The following is a 17857-nucleotide window of genomic DNA, read 5'->3' as shown; positions in this document are numbered from 1 at the left end:
CTCCGCTGCGCCTCAGCGGATCAAGCCCCAACTTGAGAGAGAGGACGAGGAGGAGGGGTGGGGTCGGGGGCGGAGGCCGACTCCTCCGCTCCGTGGGCCGCGTCTGACAAGGGGAGACGCCCCCTCCGCGGCGGTTGGCGGGTCGTCGCGGCGTCGCCTTCCCCGCGTTTTATTTTTTATTTTTTTGCAGAAGTGAAACCAGGGCTTTTCTTTTCGAGCCACGTGCTCGACGCGCAGAGTCGGCTATTTTGATCCGAATCAGAATCAGAATCAGAATCAGAATCAGAATCAGAATCAGAAATACTTTAATAATCCCAGGGGGAAATGACTTTTGCTACAGCTCCAAATCTCCATACAACATATTTACATACAACATGTAATAATTATCAAGAAACATATTTATACATAAATATATATATATATATATAAACACATCTATATGTTATAAACACATCTATATAGAGTGTAAAATGTACAGTTAAAAATGTGCAAAAAGAAGAAGGCGCAGAAGTGGAGGTCCGCGTTCTCAGGTCAGATTACGGAGTCTCACTCTCCGAGGGAGGCGCTGTAGAATTCTAATAAGTGATCAGTGTCCAAAAAGCCGTGTCTGCCATTTTAATTCGGTTTCGTCTGTCCGTTTCAAGTTGGAAAGGAGAGCGGATAATATTGAAAATGTAAAATGGGATAAAAATAATAATAATAATAATAAATAAAAAATACATAAATGAATTCGATTCAAAGTTATTGCAACATTTATTATTGTTATTATTCAAGATTCAAGATTCAAGATTCAAGATTTTTTAATTCGTCACATACATAGACATACTTTCGTACATATATGCAGTGAAATGTAATGCAACGCACCCGGTGATAGCGCACAATATGTCCTGGGAAAAAATAAAAAAATAAAATAAAATAAAAAGTAGAAAATTCCTTTCTAATAGACCGACTAACTGACTCCTAAAACGTAATACAGTAAGTGGAATACTTGTAGAATAAGATAAAAAATATATATATAGAATAAAATACAATAAAAATAAAATGGAATAGATAGAGGGAATTATTATTATTATCATTATTATTATTATTATTATTATTATTATTATTATTATTATTATTATTATTATTATTATTAATAATAATGCTGAAGTCTCTTTCGTGGAGTTTTGACCGGAACCTTTGTCTTAACTCGCGAGGAGTCGGACGACGAAAAAAAACAAAACAACAAAAAACACACCCCGTGACGTACTTCCGCCAACAACAATCCGCTCTCTCTCGCTCAATTTAGTCCTGGTTTCCAGCGCTGGGATCGTTAAATATACGACTTTTTTTGGGAGTAAATGTTAGAATTAAAGCACTTTGGAATACAACTCTAAACATGTAAATGTGCACGGCGGTGGTGGTAACACTGGAATAAATGCCCCCCGGTTGTCGTGCTGGTTAGCTACATGCTAACGTGCTAGCCCGGGACATGCTCCCTGCACAGTTCAACTGATGCTCCGTGTGTGTGTGTGTGTGTGTGTGTGTGTGTGCGTGCGTGCGCCCAGTCAACATGCTGTGAGCGGAGCCGGGGATCCAGTTTAGCGAGCGAGCTGCGTCCAGTCCTCAGCCCGCAGTAATAAACCAATCAAATCAAATAGCTCCTTGGCCCTGGTTCACTGCAGAAGAGGAAGCCTCCATCTGTCAAAAGTTCCTCAAGGTAATCTCACAAACCAGCAAATGATTAATGGTGAGAATTTTTGATCTTTTAAATGTTACACACCACTAGATAGATGTTGTTAAACGAAGGAAAAAGTTTTGCTTGACATATGATCGCTTATTTTATATATATATTTTGCTTGTATTTATTGGCTATATTTATTAGCTTTGATTTTTTTTCGCTTATATTTCTGACATTTTTTCTTCATTCCACTTCTCCTTCATTCCATTTAACCTAAAACTTTTACATTTTAGGTTAAATTATTTTGTATTACTCTACCAACTTTGTTTTGCACAGCCTTTGGAGTTTGCACTTTTAAAATGTCAATGTACCACACTCGTATGATGTATGTGACAAATAATCATGAATCTGGAACTCAGATACAGTCTCATTATCTATAGGTACTTCTCTGTCTCTACTAGTGCGTCAGAACTCAAACTAGGCCTAACTATTTCTTTTCTATTCTTCCTACAGCCTGGATGCTACCCCCACACAATACGTTTCCCAAAATGAAGATGTTCTCAGTCTCCCACAAGACTGCCTTTGTGGTGGACCACTGTCCCTACATGGCAGAGACCAGCCGTCAGCAAGTGGAGTGTGACGTGCTGACCAAAAGTCGGGCGCAGGGCGTCATACCCTTGGCCCCCGTGTCCAAGTCGCTGTGGACCTGTGCTGTCGAGTGCTCTATGGAGTACTGTAGAATCCTTTATGACGTGTACCCGACACACAAACTGGTTAGTTTAGTTGAAGGAGAAAAGTGATGTTATCCTACTATATTTTAGGCTATTTCTCCTCCAGCGGTATGAGTCGGTTTCTCAAATAAGCACAATGTATTGAAGGTGTGTCCGTTGAGGATCGTCTGAATTTCTTTTTCAGGTCAATTACATTGTGAGTGACTCAGAATTCCACATTTTGAATAGTTGGAGGCAGGAAGACCAGAGTACCCATGAGGTAACTGCATGTTGCCCAAAGTCATTGACACAATTACGTTTTATGTTAATTAGATTAAAATCAAATCAATTTTTTTTTTTTTTATGGAACTCTAGTCCTGCTCATACAAACAAGATACAATATATACAATTTGCATTATCTTGTAGAATTCTGCAGAATTCAGAACCAAACTTCATGTGTGTGGTTAATCCCCAACCTCCCCTCGTATCTTCCTCTGCTAGCTCATGTCAGCTCTGGCAGCTGTTGGGCCACCTAACCCCCGCGAGGACCCAGAGTGCTGCAGCATCCTGCATGGCCTGGTCGCTGCAGTGGAGTCGTTATGTAAGATCACGGAGCTTCAGCATGAGAAACGCACTGCCCTCATGGACACAGCCGAGAGGGTCGCCAATAGAGGCAGAATTATCTGCCTCACCAATGCTAAAAGGTAAACGACACAATCGGTATGTTAGATTTGTCATCAACGACTGGCCGACTGACTGGCTTGGAGCTGACTGTGCCACCGCTGTGTCTGGCTGGAGCAGCGTGTGCCAATAGAGAGAGCAAATATAAGGCAGAGCAAATTAATGTGCCCATAAAGGACCATTGTGTCCCAAATGGTACAGTAAGAGCAGGCACGCGTTGACAAATACACATTTCTTGCATATTATTTTATTGAACTGCTGTATAATGAAAGAAATACAGATTAATTTCACTCTTGGTTAAAACATGTTTTGGTTATCCAAGCAAGCTTTCAACTAGTAGTTTGTGTACATCAACAAAACAAAGTAAATATTTTACGATTATTATTTAAAGTTCTGGCCGGCCAAATTTGCCTGCTGGCCCAGTTTAGGCAAGCTTGTCAATTGATCAATTTACCGCTGATTAAAAAATACTTTTGTACATAATGTTTCTGAGGCGGGCTGGATTCTTTAGGGTTTGCCTGTAAATTGGACCTTCCTTGTCCTGGACATACCAGTTCTGCAGAAAGCTGACTGCTTTTTGATCGTCCATTCCCAATGGATAATTGTTTTGATGTATGTTCCAGTGATACCCACGTGCGCATGTTGGAAGATTGCATCCAGGAAACCATCTCGGAGCAAAACAAGTTGGCTGCAGGTTCAGATAGGTTAGTTACTAAAGAATGTGTCAAAGGGGTTGTGCCATTTATTTTCTGTCTTGATATAAAATGCTGATGAAGGTTTCTGCCAAATGAATGAATTTAAATGTTTTCGCATGCGATTTAGGTTGATGGCTATCCAGCAGTGTGAGCTGGTTCTTGTTCACATCTACCCTCAGGGGGAGGACACCTTGGTCTCTGACAGGCCGAAGAAAGAGGTATGTTCAGCATTTGCTATGGAATGCATGCAAAAACAACCTTTCAGTGAACCGGATGATAAGCAATAACTCGCAATTCAGGTTTGAAGACTAAGGAACTTAGAAGGCCTAAACTGTTGCCTCTCAGGATTGAATTTCTCAAGTAGGAAAATACAGGAACTAATTCAAAAGGCACAAACCTGCAAAAACACTCAAACGTTCCCCAGATTCATCGACACACATACACGGATACACCCGCATTCCCTACAAATTCAGGTGAATACCATTATAGACTGCAAAATAAATAAATTGTTGGGGTTTTTTTCCCCAGATATCGCCGATTCTGACCAGTGAGGTGCACAGTGTCCGGGCCGGGAGGCACCTAGCGACCAAACTGAACGTTCTGGTGCAGCAGCACTTTGACCTGGCCTCCACCACCATCACCAACATCCCCATGAAGGTAAGAGCAGTTCTGCTGCAGGACTCAAAACGCACACCCACTGCTCGGTAGCCCTTTGCTTCTGTTAATTAATTTGTCTCATTTCTTGTCTTTCTTACTTTTTAATTTCTCTGTTTTTGAATTTGTTACTTTTTATAATTGTTGGTCTTTCTTCTTTCTCTACTTTTTTTGCATTGTTTGTTTTTTTCCTTTTTGTATTCTTCCTTACTGTCTTTCTCATATTTTTGTACTTTCAAGCACATCTATATACCGTCATTGTTTCTTTGCTGAGTGGGCTCCTCCCCATCTGCAATGGCTAATAAGATTAGGCTGTAATATTTTTGTTCTCATCTGCACGGTAATATCTCATCTGCATGTCGATATGACTCTGAACCTGCTGCTGGTTTCATGCTGTATTTTCTGTTTTGCTAGCCCACATTAAATGTTTGCGACCAGGTTAGTACCAGTTCACACCATGTTCACACAAGGCAGTAAATACATTTGAAAGTTTTGCGACTGACAGGCTGACGATCTCAATTACACCTGATTTGGCATTTATTTTATTGTACTGGTAGTTAGGCTGCAGCAAAGGAGAGGCAATTCCAGTCTCAGGTGGACTCCCAGGGAATGCAGATTTGTCCTTATTTTATTATATTTTTTCTCAAAAAATAAAATTATTTCGCCAGATAAACACAGCTAATCTTGACACCTCACCCAAATGTGTTGAAGAAATATCTGTTTGCTTCAGCCATTTCTATGGAACGTGAAATATAAAGTGCTAACCAAAGCAGCCATGCACCTCACTTTATAGTATGGAGAATTCTCCAGTTACACTTCTTTGCTGTAACCAAGCATGCAAACTGTTGGTGTCTTTACTTGTATATTTGTGCATGAGGCATTATATGGCATCATGGTTTTATTACAAACACATAGTAAATGTATTCTCAACTTCCTAACTACATCATAAAATGTCCTGATACATTGTAGAACATTACCAGTACAGTATCACTGTGTCGTGAGGCCGTTATGAGTCATCTATTAACCTAAATGTTCAGTGTTCAGCCATCTAACGTAAACCAAAAGCACATTACCATCACAGCACGAAACTGTTATGAGGCTGTTGTGGCTTTATTCACACATTGAGCTGAACTGCCATACAAATTCTTCATCACGCAAACGTATTTTCATCACACCGTCATACTGTATTTTTAATGTTATTTAAAGTATTGAGTGTTTTTGATGCAATCATGAAACTTGATAAAATTCCCCAACGTTACTTATAATACAACCACGAGGTCTTGCAACGCCTCATGCAGAACTACTACAGGAAAAGGTTGTTAAAGCATAATGACACCTAGAGAATAGACTGTCCAGTCATCTGTGACCAGCATGCCTCTCCTTGATTTTCAAAGCGTCTCGCAGCCGCTTAAAGTCGTTCAGACGTTTCCCCCCGGCCTCAGTGTTCCCATCCGTGTTCCTTCGCTTTCCATGAGTAAGCTTGTCACGCTTCCTCCTCTGTAGTGGCTTGGTGTGGTCCTCTGTTCTATCTCGATTTGTTTTTTTTGAAGTCACCCTCTTACTCACCCCTGTTGCTGTTTTGTTGTTGCACTTCCTTTCCAAATGAGATATGATGACATTATCTGCCGATTGCAATTATTGGAGCAGATTTTGTTAGAAATCTTAGGATTCCCCAATCATATGTTTCCATCCTACTTGAAGGGGAAGTTTAATCCAATGTTAGAAATGTTGCAATAAATAGAATGTGAAATTAGGTGAGTGTACATCAGTTGCGTTCATGCAAAATCTCTGTTTGCCTGAACCTGTTTGCCAATTCTTCCCAATTTTCTCTCTTCCAATCTTCAGTGCCAAACGTTTGTTTGTAAGTTTTATTTTGTGCCACTATTATAATGACATTAAATTAAACAAAAAAAGACAATTCAATTGTTTATTCGCCGTTCATATTCGGACCAAAGTAAATGTTGAGGTCCATGACAGTTTGATAGGTATTTGGCTGAGAAAGCTGGGTCTTAAATTGGACAAAACAAAAAGCGAATAATCGGTGAATAAAATAGCCGCGATATATTTGGGCATATATGTCCTTTAAGCTTCATTTTGTAAGCTGTGAAGGAATCCACATCCCAAGCAGGTTATTAGGAGAGGTGTTAAGCATCAGCCTCATTGTTTTCCATCACATTTTGACATTTCAGAACATGAAATCAGCAGTGTTCACGTGCGTGTGCGTGCGTGTGTGTGTGTGTGTGTGTGTGTGTGTGTGCGTGTGTGTGCGTGCGCGTGTGTGTGTTTGTTCTTTCACTGTAATAAAAATGTTGACCTCTGCATTTATCGCCCCGGGGAAACGCAGGAAGAGCAGCACGCCAACACGTCGGCCAACTACGACGTGGAGCTCCTGCATCACAAAGACGCTCACCTGGAGTTCATCAAAAGCGGTGCGTGCTGACGGTGGAAAAAAATTGTCTTTATATAGAGTTGTCTGAGGGCTGTTTTATATTATTCCATGCCTTTTCCGAAACAATATTTGTAATGCCAATTCTCTTGTTTTTTTATTTTTTTCTATACTGAGTTAAATCCAGAATTTCCCCCCGGGGATGAATAAATTCTTATCTTAAAGGTCATACACTGCCTGAAATTGTATCTGAATGATGTTGTGCTTCTGATCCGTAGGAGACCTGCACATGGCTGGCAGCACCAGTCGAGACAGCGGACTGAAAGAGACGGTCACACTGAAATGGTGCACTCCCCGAACCAACAGCATAGGTGGGCGGCAATAATCAAAATAACAAATAGATGCAGATGAGTTATCGTCAAAAATAACCAAGAGCGTGAGAAAGTTATTTACCAATAGATAACGGGTCATCTCACGAAACACGATCGGCAGAATTCACTAATTTATTTCTGTTGTGAGAGAGTCGAGCTGACACGAGTTCCTGTGCTTTCTTCCCGTTACAGAGCTGCACTACTGCACGGGAGCTTATCGCATCTCCCCCACAGACGTCAACAGTCGCCCCTCGTCGTGTCTGACCAACTTCCTCCTGAACGGTAGGCTGGCACTCGCTGCACCTGAGCCCTCGACGGAGGAGTGGGGGAGCCCGCCGGTAACTTTATTCTCTTCTCGATGGATTGATTCACTGGCCAGGCCGATCGGTTCTCCTGGAGCAGCCGCGCAAGTCGGGGTCGAAGGTCATCAGCCACATGCTCAGCAGCCACGGCGGCGAGATCTTCCTGCACGTGCTCAACAGCACCCGGTCCACCCTGGAGGACCCGCCCTCCATCAGCGAGGGCTGCGGGGGGCGAGTGACCGACTACCGCATCACTGTGAGTTCACAGGGTTAAAGATAAATGCTATATTTGTGTAGCAAATTTTGGAAGATATTTTTCTTTGGGTGGGGGCTGATTATTTAAAAAGTACGTTATGTATGATATCTGCTTCTATTATCAGATCCAACAACAAATAATCAAACTGAGGCTCCTAAATTTGACCCACATACTAACTTTATGGTAGAGTATGATATAAAACCAAACAAAGCAGAAAAAATACATTGTAATTATTTTGTGTAGCCAGGACTTTGTTGTTTTAAGGCATTACTATTTAATTGACCACCATTTGTTGGTAGACCCCTGTGTCGGAGGTGGAAAATCCAGGATTTTGAGTCAATCATGTGGATTTGCTAATTAGCAGCAACCCAGAGGTCAAATCCGCTGATCAGTGAGTGGCTAGAGGGAAATCATGGAAGGGATTTTACTTTCTGGGCCTGGAATTTTCCACCTCTGCCCGTTCTGCAGTCAACTCAATATGATTTATGTTTTTCAGGACTTTGGTGAATTCATGAGAGAGAACCGTCTCACTCCCGTTCCAGAGTCGTCCCCTGATCCCTCCGGGAAGCTGCCGGCTGAGCGAGCCAAAGCTCAGCTGGAACGCCACACGCGCTACTGGCCCATGATCATCTCCCAGACCACCATCTTCAACATGCAGGCGGTATGGATCACACAGGGATCTACAGGCACAATCCTTCTTTTGTTAAAGAGCAGCACATACCGCTTTCCTTTCCTGTCAAGATGTCTGTCTTCAGCTTATTATTTCATGTTTGTGGGAACTCAATATTATCCTCGAACATTCCAGAAAAACCCTTTACCGTTCTTTTATCTGTATCTATGGTTGTCAGCACTTTCTAATGGAATGGGACTTGATGTCAGACGCACTCATCTATTAAACTACAGTTGTGACTCTTGTTGTCTTTTAGCTCGTATTGTTTCATCAGTTTGTTCTCTCTTGCACTAGAGATATTGATCTCAGTGAGACTACCATGTTAATTAATTATGTCCATTATCTCTTTCTGCTCATCCACCAGGTGGTTCCTCTGGCAAACCTGATCGTGAAGGAGACTCTGACCGAGGAGGACGTGCTGACGTGCCAGAAGACCGTCTACAACTTGGTGGACATGGAGAGGAAGAACGACCCCCTCCCCATCTCCACAGTGGGCTCCAGAGGCAAAGGCCCAAAGAGGTATTACTCGCCTGTTCCCCTTTTTTATCTAACTCGTTCACGTAACGTGAGAAAATGAGAATATATATAGAATATTTCCGATTAGCAGGCGGGTTCCCGGTAATGGCTCTGGAAACACTGCAGCAGGATGGCAGATGTTCTTCCACTTTTCCATTTTCTAATTTCTCCCCCCTCAGGGACGAACAGTACCGCATCATGTGGAATGAGCTGGAGACGCTCGTGAAGACCCACGCGGGCGCCACCGACAGACACCAGCGGGTGCTGGACTGCATCGTGGCCTGCCGCAGCAAACCCCCCGAGGAGGAGGAGAGGAAAAAGCGGGGGAGGAAGAGGGAGGACAAGGAAGACCGGGCAGAGAAAAACAGCAACAAGGACGTGGATGACAAAAGCTGGCAGGACTCGGAGAGGTCAGTTGGGTATCGAATGATTCGAGGTACAGGACTCCAGCCTGCATTGAAGACTCAGCCTAACCGGCCCGATGTGTTAAACCCTCCCAGGCTGAAGGGGACGCTGGATAAAGAAGACCAGGAGTCTGAGGTGATCAAAGATTCCCCCGACTCCCCAGAGCCACTGAACAAGAAGCCTCGTCTGGCCACGGAGGACACCCCGCCCACAGAGAAAGCTAAAGGTATACTCAACTCACTAACTGTTGTATGACTAGGGTAACACCAAAAAACAACAGTGTAATGATACACAACCACCGGAAGAAGAGAAGCCATTTGACATTGGAACATAAAATGATGAACCCAGCCGATAGAAATGCTCCTCATTCCCCTTAAAATTCCCCTTTGACATGGATGGAAACATGATTTAGATGATTAGCAAATAATTGCGTCCGCTCTCTGCGCCTCTGCCCCAGGCCCGGTCTCCCTCCTCACCCTGTGGACCAACCGGATCACCGTCGCCAACTCCAGGAAACACCAGGAGTTTGCTGGGAGAATCAACTCCGTCAACAACAAGGCGGAGTTGTACCAGCACCTCAAAGACGAGAACGGGTATGTGCCCCAATGTCAGAGATAATTGAAAAACATTTTGCTCTCTGGTGGTACGGTCACACCGCCGGCGACAGGGCTTCCGTGCCCCTGGCGTTTGTGGCGACTAGCTGCTGTGGGTGCGCCAAACATTTCAAACCTCTCTCCTTTTCCATATTTAATATACATTATATAGATAGATGGGGCCATGTCTACTTATTTTTTTATTAAAATTATGTAGTTTGTTGACTTGGCAAATAAATAACCTCTTGAAATAATTACGTAAATAATCTTGCCACCCCTCCGTTAAAATAAAGAGTTGTCCTTGTTGCAGAAACATAAAATGGCTTGTTCCTATTTTGGTCGATAGTTTAAGCAACGTTTTTCATTAAAAAAAAAATAGGAACAATAGAGGTCCGAGCGTCCATTTTCCAAGGACCAGCGCCATTGCGAACGTATCTTTCCTCCTATTGGCTGTCACCCCGCACTCTGCGCTGCTCATTTGCATAAAGTTGAAACCTGCTCAACTTTCCTTGTCGCCGTGAAGCCGTCAGCTCGTCCCCGGTACTCGCTCCGCCCCTGCAGTCAGGTGAAGTTGAGTTCCATTTTAAATGCATTGCAGCCCGTCGCCGGCGCTGTGACCGCACCATAACCGCACCATAACAACCAATATCTTAGTGAGCACATGAACCGCAGGTCGTTTCTTAGGGTATCAGTCAAATTTTCTCCAAATTCTTCAGGAAAGGGATGAGCATGAACAAGAGTTTGTATAGTCAATAGTAGGGATGCACCGATTCTGGTATCGAATATCAGTCTAGCGCCGAGATAATATTGTGCATTAGTAATCCCAAATATAATATTGTCATACTAAAGTACGTATAAAACTTGTCAGAAAATGTATTTAAAAATGTAAGCCGCTTCTAATGAAGAAAAGGGGAGAACATTTGAATCATTATTTCATGATGTATGTAATGCTCCATGAGTTTAAAATCCTTGAAAATGACTGTTTGGATCTGTACTCTATCATTTGGGACTTGTGGAAGATCAGACTTTACATAAACACTTGGTAATTATTTTGAGTTAATATCCTCAAATATGTAATTATTTCGAGTTAATATCTCTAAATATATCGGGGTTTTTTTGTGTAATGAGATATGTTGGCAGGTCAGGAATGAGAATAAAAAAATGGATGACGAGGTGCATAGAAAAGAGTTTTACACACAAAGAGATAAGGTTTACATTCCTCCTGATGCAATTAAATGAATGATGATCACACATTGTTCACACGTGCTCCATGGTGATGCGCCCACTTATACACTGTCAATGTGTTTCTGTACTTCGGTTCCTGCAAAGACCTATTAAAGCATTTCACAGTATTGTATGTAAAAGTTCATGTCGCTTTGCTTTTTTTTTTTTTTTTTTCCCCCCATTTTGCAGGATGGACGTACACGAAAATGGCAAAGCCTCCAGATGATGGTGTTACCGTCCTCCTTTTAAAAGAAAGGGATTGAGGACCACTGCGTACGTCAGACATGAACTCCACCCCAAAAAGGACATGAAAATAAAGAGACAATGAAGGCCACGATAGATTTTATAGAGCTTTTGTTGTTTTTTGTTTTTTTTTTTACCTGAGGTTTTTGTAGATAATGCCGCTAACATAATGTGTAAAGCAATAAAAGGTTGTCAACCGAGAACTTTCCTGGAAATTGTGTTATCAAGGAGTTATTCATTGGAACAATTAAAATGACTGAAAATGACAATGACAATGCTCTGCTCAGCATCTTTTCTCTGCGAGTGGGTTGAGGTCATTTTCAATCGCCCTCGGTGAGGTTGATCCACAGCTTCAGAGGCGGGGGAGGCCCTTACCGCTGGAATAGCGGAGGTACCTTTGGTCGTAGGGCCGTGCGATCAAAGCTGGAAACTGAGAGCTCTCTGCCTACCGGCCAAATAGCACCCGTTCTTGTCCTTTTATAGTCCTTGTAGCAATAGAGCACTGCATATAAGAGGATTAGCACTAGAATAAGAACGCAGATAAAGAGGAGGGCCATCAGCGAGTTCGCCGTCCAGTAACAGGAGTCAATCTGCTGCACTGTGGCGGAAGTCATTACAGCTGCTGAGATACTGTCAGTTGTGACGTATGGAAAACCAGAATCCGTGCGACTGAGGGGAACACTGGCGTGGGCAGTGCGATTTGCCATACTTGTACAGACAGGAGGGTTCGTTCCACCCGATGTGGAATTTGGGGAATGTATTAAACAGTCACAGCTTGTCGCTCAACTCCTACGTTGGCAATGGGGAACTTTGGAAGTGTCGCTCTGTTCAACACAGGGTTCAACTGTCCGTCCACAGAACTCACTTTCAGCCACGTCTGCAGGATTTGGTTCACGTGGCACCGTTTCCTTTTTCCCTCGCCCACTTGCACAAGCTCTACTTTTAGCAGGACAGCACAGTGGACCCGGGAGCCATGGGAACCACCGAGATGGCGGCTGGAGCTGTTGAAGAAACGCGATAGCTTACCGAAAAAAGGAGTTCTACCCTGCTGCAGTCTCAGAGGATGGAGTGAAGGCTGCGGTGAGTTGTGATGCTGAAGCTGTGGCAGGGGTGGATGGCGCCGCAATGGAGGTCCGCGGTGATGGAAAGCCATGTGTTGAGCCCCGTCTATCCTGGGCCGCTAGCACGGGACACCGCGGAGCTCGAGGTCGTCAGAAGCCAACCAGGAACCGAGGTGTGAGGGAGGAGGCCCTTCGAGGAACCTCATCTCCAGGGAGAGAGTGTCGGCCTCTGGGTCCAGGAAGGCCCTCGGTGAAGCCTACTGTGGCCGTTAAAGGTGGAATGGGGTGCAGTACTTTGGGAGGAAGATTCGTAGGCCCTGAGATTGAAAGAAAAACAAAAATGAGAACATCACATTCCAATATTATTTGTACATTCGAAGATGAACTTGTGATTTTTTTTAGAATACATCAAATAAGCCGAGCTGTAACGGTAGAAAATCTTTTTGTCAAAGATTTTCATACAATACAAGATAAATTATTAATATATAGTACTCTTAACGTCTAGATTTTGAACTTCAATACTGAATAAAAGTTGACAAATACAAAGGGGTTAATGTTCAAGAGCACGCACAATTATGGTTCTTTGTCGTCATACCCCAGTGTTGCCTTGCTCAAGGGCAATATACTGTAGCCACCATCTGAAGCATGTGTGTGTTGGTCGCCGTCACCGCATGAGTGCATGTCTTGTGGTGTGTGACAAATAAAGATTCTTCTCCTTCTGTAGCGGTACGTACTCAATATGAAAGTTGGCAGGGACGTTGGCTGGACAATGCTCCCTCTTATATGTGAAGCAGGATTCACAGACGATTCTCCGGCCTGGACTGGACTGATCATCACATTGGCTCAAATGAGTGTTCCACATTTGAAAGGAGGAACGCTCTCGTCCCTCGAATGGGAGAGGTGGTCTGTCCGGAAAGGAATGGATTGTAAAAGAAAAAAAAAAAAAGCTCCTCACTGAGCTCCTCTACGTAAAAGATGCAGATAGGGCAACTGATGTTCGTTTGGTTGTAAGCGAGCCCCTGCCGCCGAGAACCGACAGCATATCGGATTTCGATCTTTTGTGAATTGTGGTTTTGACATGGCTGAGCTTTGACAGTGGTACCGGACACTAAAAGCGTCTTCCTCAGCCTGTCGCTCTAAAGGTCTGCTCTGCCCCTGGGTCGAGAAGACCAGTCCGCTTGGCTCAAACTGGGAGGAAAAAGAAGTCCAGTACTGATCATTTTGATTTCGCTCAAAATACAAATAACCAGAAGGAAATACAAGTTTTCCCAGTGTGTCTTTCCACTGGGAATCTTTTAGTAGTGGCGTACGCACGGTTCCTCTCACTGTGCCCCTTGCCAGAGATTGGACGCCCAACGGAAATGAGGGCTCCCGACTCAGCATTTTAGAAATGGAGAACTCGGTGTCGGGTGTTTGAGCAGTAGAGGGCGTTACGTGATCAAGAATGCCTTCTGCTGTCAAAGCCAGACCCCTCCTCTGTCACCACCGGGAGCAGTTTGAGTGGCATTCGCGGCGATGGAATGTAGGCCGAGTTCATGTTCAGATACAAATCGCTGTCCTAGAATATGAAGTCAGCGTTAATCCTGAGACAGGGGACATTAGTGAACACAGCTTTCCTGAACATTGGCCGATTTTTAATTGCTCACTCCTGGAATGAAACAAACCATCGGAGGTTGTTGGCTGAGGATCCCCAAGCAGTGTTTTGTCAACCGCTTGAATGCAGTGACACACTTTCACATACCATATTATTTTTATTATTTTTTATTGAGGCAATCTCAGGTTTTTGTGTCAAAGACAGATCACTCTTCACAGTCCAAGCGGAGTAGGCCAGAGCAGCTCAGGTGTTTGTGCGCCAACTACAGTTTCTTCACTCAGAGCTGATGTCCGTCTTTCTTTGCTTTGGCCAGATTTAATTGTGTTCTTGGAACAATCCTTGATTCCGATGGTAATTCTATCATGGCCCTGCTCATCAGATCTGTTACGTCACCAATATTAGAAATAAAGTTTGTTGGCCAATGACTGCAAAACTGGCCATGAAGGATGATGATGCTGTCAGCCTCAACGCTTGATGGGAACTCCACGCGGTGCCGATTTGCCACTCTAGGCCTCTCGAGTTCTCCTCTGAGGTTGAAGAAATCGAGCTCAGGAGGGGGCAGCGGTTGCGTGGATATGGTCATCGACGGCTGAAGAGAGGACAGAAAGGACGGCCCGATTTCGATTTGCTGTGATGTTGTCGGCTGCTGAGTTGGTGGGTCGTTAACTGTTTCGTTTGTCTGTGATGGACCTTGTTTTGTTTCCGTTGGCCGGGTTATTGACAGACCCGGAGAGAGTCGTGGAGTTTGCAAGCTGACTAATGACGATGATAGCGGAGCTGATTGGGAGGCCTTGGTGGAGGATGATAGGACGCCAGGAAGCCTCTGATGGAGAATGATAAGGAATAGCTGAGAGTTCATGGAGCGAAGGGGACTGTTTGCTACCGGTTGATTGGCCACTGCTGCCGTCACTGAATTGCCACCATCTGTACTGCTATTGTGATGCCCATTGGTTATTGCTATTTACCCACATTGGGCTCACTACTAGTTAGCCTTGTGCCAGGCTGTGGATAGATGTGTACATACTATTATTATTATTTTTTTTATCTGCATCCTACTTATCCATTTCTTGGCTAGCATTGTTATTGCTGGTAAAGAAGTTTACCGTGATGAGAATAGGATGCCATTGTCCCTGTCCGACTTTCTATCCATTCATCCCACAAACAAGTCAACCAAAGATACATTTCAGATAAACTGCATGTTCATGGGGAGCTTGCACATAAGTTCATATGGCAAATTACATGCAACACTTTCCAGGGTCATTACTTTGCCCGTCGGTTCTGATCTGCCAATCAAACTCATCCATCATAACCCTACATTATTCTCCACTGATCCATACTAAGAAATCTTCAGCTGTGAGCGTGCGGATGTAAATGACAAACTCGGCCAGAACAATCATACGTAGTCATAAAGAGGTCACACAACGAACGACTCACCCAATGGGCTCACTGTGGAGTGGGTCTCTGAGTCAGTGGGACTGGCTCTGTGAGGCCAAGCCAGCCAGGGAGTTTCCTTTGAACAAGGATCCGGAGTCACAGCACTAACACATGATTCTCTGTAGGCATGGTGGAAGCGTCGCTGTGAGAGGGTGGGGTCGGAAGGTCCACGAAGGGGAAACGCTGCGCACTTTGGGTGATTTAAGAGAGCACAGCAAGCAGAGGTTTTCTCAGCTAATGTGGTGTCAAAGACATTTGTCAATGGTGACAAAGGCCTTTTTAAAATCACCCAGAGTTGCATGCAATAATGGTGGAGGTCAACACCTGGAGAGTATTCCGCACTCCAGTTTGACTTTAATGACTGTTCCAGGCATGAATATGAGTGGAATTTTGACTCCCTTCAACATGCCTTAAGTGGACTCCAAGCCTGTCCACCCAACCTACAAACCTCAACGTTCTCTCTCTGAAGAACAAAGGATCTCTCGACACGGAGAAGGTAGACATTACCTTGTGGCAGAGCAATTTCCCCTCACTCCCCCAGCTGGAACTGAGCAGCTGGTCAACCCTTCCAGTGATGCCAGTTGGGAACAAAGCAACGATGAGAGCAAACCATACATCTGCAACACATTGTCCAGTAGCAGCAGCAGACGCCCCAGGGAGAGACCAAGGGTCATGTTGTGGCAGAATGACCGGCAGACTTCACTACAAAGCAATGCGTGGGACGTTCAGACAAGTTGAAGCTGAATTCCAGCTCCGCTCAATTTCTTCCCCCATTTAGTAGCCAACGTCTTAAAAAAAAAACTTCAGCTCTGGCTGAGACTGGACTTCTCCCGTTGAAAAGGTCTCATAGGGCATTGCTCCAGTCCAACCGATCCTATAACTTAAACCATGTTGGCCTCAGTCCACTTCACTGGTGTTAGTCGCCCTGGAAGACACAGTCATGTCAAACAGCGCTGTCCATGCTTATCGTCAAGCATCCGTACGATGCGTCCCCTTGAACGAAAACGTTTGAAAGGACTTCCATTTGTGTGAATGATTAGGTAGGGAGAGGTTGATCTCAAGTCACTGGATCTTATGTCCTTTACTGCTCAACAATGGTGCATGCACACTTACATCCTTTGCTTCTGAGATGGTGCGGCCATTTGGATGCCCGACATAGACATAGTTTCAATTATGAGAAGGAAACACATTCTCCTACATACTGTAGTTCTAAAAATGTTACTGCTGAATGCAGAACTAAATTTGATTCCCACCAAACGGATTAAAACTCAAACTTGCCATAAAAATGGGGGGGGGGGGGGGGGGATAAAAAGAGACAAACATACAGTATACACACATTTAGATAAACGCGGTGCGACCTGCCTCCAAACAAACAGAAACGGATACTCATAGTAGCTGTTGAAGGCATGTTGCAATGTTTCCAATTACAAGGCGCTCCTGGTTACTAGGAAACCAGTACGGCTACTGGAGATCCAACAAGGACTTTTGTGACTGGACTGTGCAGCAGCGGCCCTCGGGCATCATATAACATGCTTCTTTAAGTGGTGTGTATGCATAGAAATGTGTGCATGCCTATGATAATTTCAATAAAATAAGAAAACATAGGCAAATATCCAAGATCTAAACATCCATAAACAATAGCTTTATGGAGCTATGCGAAGAGCACATTCATATTTATTATAGAAATACTGACTTCAGCATACTGCTTTAAAATACATCTCCTTTCAAAAGAATGAACGCCATTCCAGCCCCAAGTGACAAATTTTGACATCCATACAATTCTAAACCAGATCTGATGTTCAATTGTGCTGATAATTAGGGAGCCACACACAGACGTCCAGTTGAGCCCAACTTCACACTCCGTAGAGAACCTCAGGCAGCAGCGTCTGAATCTCCATAAACCAAACTCCAAATGGCTTTGTTGGCTACCAAGCCGTGACAATACGCAAGTGCCAGAGGGAATAATTACAAGTGCAGACTTGTTCAGTATTTCGTGGTGTCAATGCAAATCGATCAATATAATACAATTAATTAAGCAGCCTTCACTGATACAATCAACAATATTTAATAGAGTAGCAAATGAGAGAAAACGTTTTGTTATGGCAGAGCAACCACCAGATGCCCGTTCAGAAGTGCTGGGAGTACCGAGAGTGGATGCGCAATCATCAAAATTCAAAAATATGACATTTATACTTTGCATAAAGGAGCCCAATTCCCATCTCCCACCCTTGAAGTAGTGAGACAAGCCTAAGATTCAAGATTCAAGATTCAAGAGGTTTATTCGTCACATACATATACATACTTTCATACATATATGCAGTGAAATGTCAATGCAACGCACCCTGTGATAACACACAATATGTCCTAGACTGAACACAGTAGCTACCTTAGAATTTCTACTT

General features: G+C 43.8%; 1 protein-coding gene across 3 annotated transcripts; it reads left to right on the top strand.

The window, feature by feature from the left end:
• The first annotated feature begins 1258 nt into the window (after nt 1–1258).
• On the top strand, nt 1259–11550 carry ints13 (integrator complex subunit 13). 3 transcript variants are annotated; one of them, XM_080022000.1, is made up of 18 exons: nt 1259–1380; nt 1548–1729; nt 2174–2433; nt 2576–2650; nt 2872–3074; nt 3675–3755; nt 3874–3964; nt 4275–4403; nt 6745–6829; nt 7065–7157; nt 7350–7439; nt 7537–7715; nt 8212–8376; nt 8750–8904; nt 9081–9311; nt 9402–9532; nt 9764–9899; nt 11313–11550. In XM_080022000.1, the coding sequence occupies exons 2-18, from the start codon at nt 1720–1722 to the stop codon at nt 11347–11349; spliced, it is 2151 nt and encodes a 716-aa protein (XP_079878126.1). In that variant the 5' UTR covers nt 1259–1380; nt 1548–1719; the 3' UTR covers nt 11350–11550. The 3 variants fall into 3 exon arrangements, with proteins under 3 accessions (XP_079878126.1, XP_079878127.1, XP_079878125.1); XM_080022001.1 differs by having other exon boundaries at nt 1265–1699; XM_080021999.1 differs by having other exon boundaries at nt 1265–1729.
• Nucleotides 11551–17857: the final 6307 nt, after the last annotated feature.

This window comes from Zeus faber, assembly GCF_960531495.2.
Source record: "Zeus faber genome assembly, chromosome: 21".
NCBI classification, from domain to species: domain Eukaryota; kingdom Metazoa; phylum Chordata; class Actinopteri; order Zeiformes; family Zeidae; genus Zeus; species Zeus faber.
The sequence above is the reverse complement of the archived record's forward strand: the minus strand, read 5'-3'. Positions and strand labels throughout refer to the sequence as shown.

Bases quoted from the DNA above. Each gene is read 5' to 3' on its own strand.
- ints13 (XM_080022000.1), top strand. The intron at 2,434-2,575 runs GTTAGTTTAGTT...TTTCTTTTTCAG, and splicing joins TGTACCCGACACACAAACTG to GTCAATTACATTGTGAGTGA. The intron at 8,905-9,080 runs GTATTACTCGCC...CTCCCCCCTCAG, and splicing joins AGAGGCAAAGGCCCAAAGAG to GGACGAACAGTACCGCATCA.